This window comes from Arachis ipaensis, chromosome B09 (assembly GCF_000816755.2).
Source record: "Arachis ipaensis cultivar K30076 chromosome B09, Araip1.1, whole genome shotgun sequence".
Classification (NCBI taxonomy): Eukaryota; Viridiplantae; Streptophyta; class Magnoliopsida; order Fabales; family Fabaceae; genus Arachis; species Arachis ipaensis.
This window is the reverse complement of record NC_029793.2, coordinates 8724615-8729971: the sequence shown is the minus strand read 5'-3', so window position 1 is coordinate 8729971 and position 5357 is coordinate 8724615. Positions and strand designations below refer to the sequence as shown.

Here is a 5357-nt window from a genome sequence, read left to right as displayed (position 1 = left end):
TCCATCGATCATTTCTTCCTGGTTTTGTCGTAAACTCGAAACAATTTGGTTTTTTTGTTGTTTGCGGTCATGAAGATTAAATTCAAATATAACGAACAAGTGACCAGTTATTAAGTTCATGTAGTTTGAAGTCTTTTATAAAGAGACTATGATGTAGTTGAAGTTGTTGGGAGAAATTTAGGGGACATACCAGTTTTTTTTTTTTTGGAACTATACACATTGAATAGCACCTTTTTAGTTTGACATTAAGAATTCAGGATGGTGTTTGTGCTTGTTTTTTATTTTTGTTTTTATTTTTTTCAAGGGCTCCAAAAAAAGTTTCGTCAATGTCTAACTTTACACAGTATGCCCAAAATATCAAATTTAAAACTAAACGGGCCAGTGACAATGTACCTGTTCGGAATTCAATATTTTATCAATCTACTAGTTTTCCTTTCTTTTTTTTATACCCTAAACCGGCAGGCCATTCCAATTAACACATAAGTAGATGAAGAAATGAAATAAACCCAACATTTATAAGGGTTACAATTTAACTTGTGTCGTTAATGTGTTCAAATTAATACAAACATTCACCAAATGTTTCTCAAAGCACATCATAAACTAAATAAAATACATTCATAAAAACATTAAACCATAATTACATTACGTAGGAACTTTTAAAGATCTGAAGGTGTCTGCTAGGATGATCCCTGGTTGACGGACGAGTCAGGGGAGGTAGTGGGTCGCTGCCGCTTACTAGGACCTGCGTCAGCCCCCACCTTGTTGCCGCTATTTCACACTGTAGTAAAGTTCAAAAATTTAGGCATAACAATTGGAATACTCTTAGTTGGGCTTCTTTGTTGAAGTATGCTCCGCACCGCGACGCTAGGCTACGTATGATATGTTCGGGCAACACCTTGGAGGCATAGAGTTCGTCAACGACACATGGAGGTTCCTCTTTTCGATTAATGTCCCTCATAATCATGTAGAAGACACCCTAAGCAACATACCTCAGTTCCACACTAAGCAAAGAAGATCATCTATACATGCATCATATCCTCCCTAAGTCAGCTGCCTTAATCCAGAACCTGTCACCGTCTCTCCTGGGCGTCATATGGAGGTAATTGTCTTGAGTGTCTATTAAATAAATATCCGTGGTAGTGTACCAGTTGAATAGACACACGATATGAGGTGGGAATTCGATATCATCCTGTGGTAAAACAACACAAAACCATGACACGTTAATGTTCGAAAGTTATTTGAATAGAAGCATATCAATGAACCAAGGAACAATTGTGCATTAACTTACATCTATTGTGAAAAGGCCAAAGACATAATACTGGTTGTATGATTGTTGTATGTTCCTCAATGTATTAACATACCTAACCAACAGGAAGAAACAAAAACTAATGAACTACACGAGATTGAAAGCTAAAAAAGAATTGATTTATAACCTATGCATACGTGACTCATTATTTACTGTCGCACACAAACTTGAACTCATTATGCATTCAGATTTGTAACTGTGCCCCGTTTAATGTTTTACAGATACAGCATCGTCGAGATCAAAGGTGATAGAAGAAGGAGATGCTTAGCAGAATGCAGGTTCTATGGTTGTTTGATCATGCCGAAGCTGGATGCGGTTGTTAGTCGAGGGATAGGCCACGGGAGTGATGCAGAGGAAGGTGTATAGTAGATTGATTAATGGGTGTTACTTGTTTTTTTTTCTTTTTTGTTCTGTTAGTTGAGAATTTATGAAACTTTTAATGAGAATTAATCCAAAACGTCGAATCGGTGGTATTGGAAGTAGAGGAGATATTATTAGGAAATTCTTTGGTTATCCTATTTTTTGGAAAACGTAAATGGATTATAGTCCCCTTTAATTGATTATCAATATTTTTTAGGAATGTTTCGTTTATAAAAGGAAAAATATGCATAGGTAATGAATACAACATCAGATCAGATGAATAATGAAATGTAGTAGCAAAAAAGTATTTACAGGAGTACATGATAAACATTTTTTTAGTCGAATTTTTCTGTTACATTTAAAATTGGTGTCATTAGTTGTTTTATGTGTGACAGTGTTACATTAAAAAGGACCTACACAAAGAAGATTGGAATATTTTAATAAATCTCAATTATTTTGAAAATTGTTATCCTAAACACTGAATTTTTCTAATGCATTTATACATTGTTTATGAAATAAATTTTATAAATTATTTATTTTTAAAACAAAATTGAATCGCAAAGTAATTTATTTGTTATATTCTTTATACTAGTTATATATCAAGAAACCCAGTAATCAAATGAATTCAAAATTTTAATTTAAGTCATAAAGATGTGTTTCATTTGGGAATATTGTTTTCTAGCATTAATTTGGTTAATAACAAACATTAAAGAATTTAATTTTTCAAGGAAATTAAATTTTTTTGACGTTTTTATAATGTATAAGCATTGATGAAGCGGGATTTACAGGGAGTTAGGATTGGGATAGAACGGATGATGTTAATTGTTGAAGAGTACAAATAAAAAACACCACGTTTTAAAATTTAATTTCAAATTTCAATTTTTTTAAAACTCAAAGGCTTGCTACCTAAGTAGCCGACTTCAGTATCCATCTTCTTTCAAAAGAAACTCCTCCTTGTAACCATAACCAACACACCTTGCAGCTGAAAATCGACTCCAAGAGCTTCAATCCCGCGAAAACGCTGACGAAGGTATACCTCTATGCTAACTCATTTCCTGATAGCGATCAGTAGTTATCATCATCTTCACGCAATGTCCATCTAATAAAAATTTAATGATAGTAAAATCAAGAAAAACAACTTAAGATTCATGAAAGAAACCAATGAACGATTTGGGTTTCACATTTGTTCATCTCCAAAGGAATTTTCGTATTTAGGTTTGCTTATGGTTGTTCTGTTAATGATTCAACAGTTCACGACATTTACCTATTTCATGAAACGGAAGTTGCACTATTTGTGAAAAAATTCAACCACTTTTTTCCCAATAACAAAAAGATGCATGTCTATAGATTTTAAATCATAAGTTTCACTTGTATGTGGTTTTTTTCATGAACTCTGATTTGATTCGAGTGTCGCCCTGAACTCTGTTTTGCAGTTGCCATAGATGACGTCTTCTAAGGACAAGGGTAAGAGATAGGAAACTATCGATCAGGGTAGCATGCAGAACTACAAATTGAAGTATTTAAAGCCAGTAATAAGGCCATCAATGTTCAAACTGGTAAATCACCTCCCTTAATTACAAACTTTCGATTTCAAACATTATATGATGCTATCGATGTTTTGACCGAACTTGACTTCTGTGTAATAGTCGATACCGATAACTCCGGATGAGCTCCCAAATCGTACCCTGTTTTTGGACCTGGTTGTCCCTGATGGAAGGAACGACCGTTTTCGGTGATTTTGGTCACCAACTCAAAATGGAAAAATTGCCTTGACGCATGGCTGGCAGGAGTTCTACAAGAGGTACCAAATCAATCTGGACTTCATGCTCTATTTCAAGCACAAAGGAAACTCTAATTTCCAAGTCCGGATTTTCAATTTTGGTGGCATTGAGAATTCATACCAACTCTGTCATCCGGAAGATCCGCCATATGAAAGGAATGATATCTTCCAATCTGCAAAGTGTATCAACAACCCTCCTTTAGCCAGGGCTAAAGCCGTTGCCGCTAAGGTATCTACCAAGTGGCCCTTTTTTGTGATTGAACTCACTGCTCGCATGATGTCGTCTCGATTGTTGGTAAGCATATACTTCTTGCAACCTATTGTTTAAAATATTGTTTCCTGAAGTTGCATTACACGAACTGATACTTACTAAATTATCTTGTGTTAACATCAGCCCAATCTCCCGCATCTTAGTCACTTCACTTCTCAGAGGCACCCTATCCTTCTTACACACGGCCACATAGAGGTTGAAGCTACATACACAAGGTACAGTGGAAAAAGAGACGGTAGCTTCAGCGTTATTTCTGGAAGATGGAAAAATTTTGCTTCTTTGTGAAACTTCAAGCCAGGTGGTGTGGGGATCTTCGAGGTCATATCCACTGATCCGATCACAATCATCCAGGTTCGTTGCAGATAGGATGCCTCAGGAAGAGGAGCATAAGGCATTATGCACCTGTGTTTGACATATATGTCCATGTATGATGCTAAAACTGTCAGCATAGTTTTAGGAAGTATGAAACTCATGTCTCTTTTTGTTGCTTGTTGTTAAGTTAATTTTGGTATGTCATGTATTTGAAAACAAATTTGGCTATTACACCAGCCATGGAATACTTAATCGGCGTCGCAGCCACCAGTGATGAAGGTTTTCCTATGGTTATAATTGGCATTAAAATTTTAAGTTACTGGGAATTTTTCTCTTTTTTAAGAAACTATGGCAGAATAGCTTTATTCCTTAGGGGAACAACCAGGCTTCGTTAGAGAAATATTTTTCTTATTTTTTTGGAGTTTGGTTACATGAGAATTTTTTTTATGTATTTGCACATAGGTTAAAAATATAACCCAGCCCAATCAATAAGAAATAAAACCGAACCGCAAGTATTTCTTAATTTATTTTTTTATTAATGACTCAAGGTTTGGGTACTTTATTGTATTTGGGCTTATATATCTTCAGGGTTGAATGTATGATGTGGTGCAGGTTTTTTTGTTTTCTTAGCTCAGTAAATGTTAAATAAAAAGGGTGACTCGAGAAGGCTGCAGACACCAGATATGTTTGAAGGAAACCCTAACCATATTTCATCAGAGGCAGATCCATTATCATCAACAAAGTCGCTCGCCTCATATTTTTAGATCATCATCCTAAGTCGTCTGCCCTATCATGTTAGTGGTGGTGAGTACCTTTCGAGCGTTCAAATACGTCTCTTCATCGTAAGTACTCATTCGTATCCTCTTAGATTAAGATGTGTGACTTTGTACATTATTCATCATAAGGAATTGTATGTTTCGTGTTTGATTTATTTTTTTATTCATTTTGAATTCAGATGGACAGCGGTTGAAACCAGGGTAACACGACGAAGAAGGTTTTGGCCACCGGGAAAAAAATTGATGAAAACCCTAATACCCAAACGCAACAGGATTAGTGCCAGTTTGGTGGATCCCTTTTTTGCCTAGCACACGATCGGTTGTTCCTCCTAATGTGTCCGCCATAACTTACACGTTTTAGGTATGTGAATATGTGAAATGTTGAGTTGAAACACGGTGTTTGTCGTTGTGATTTTTTGCTTCATTGATTGTGCAATTAGGTTGGTACTTAGGTCAAAGATCAGGCCACCGGCTGTCCGGAAACACCTACGGATAAGGTGCATGTGAACAATAGGGTTAGATAAATTAGCATTCTGTTACCAGTGCGCGGAG

At 35.9% G+C, this 5357-nt stretch overlaps 1 protein-coding gene across 2 annotated transcripts in view; it reads right to left on the bottom strand.

Moving 5' to 3' along the window:
• The window catches only part of LOC107617177 (disease resistance protein RLM3-like), a 15893-nt gene continuing 11068 nt past the window's right edge, over positions 533 to 5357 (bottom strand). The window contains exons 1-2 of one of the 2 annotated variants that reach the window (XR_002354358.1): positions 1289 to 1806; positions 533 to 1189 (exon numbers count right to left, since the gene is read on the bottom strand). Coding sequence is in view for 1 of the 2 variants with exons in the window: in XM_021112169.1 (XP_020967828.1) it covers positions 1120 to 1189 (70 nt within the window). In the remaining variant the exon portion in view is untranslated. Of the gene's footprint in view, positions 1190 to 1288; positions 1807 to 5357 lie in introns of those variants that run through there. The other variant, XM_021112169.1, reaches the window with a different exon arrangement.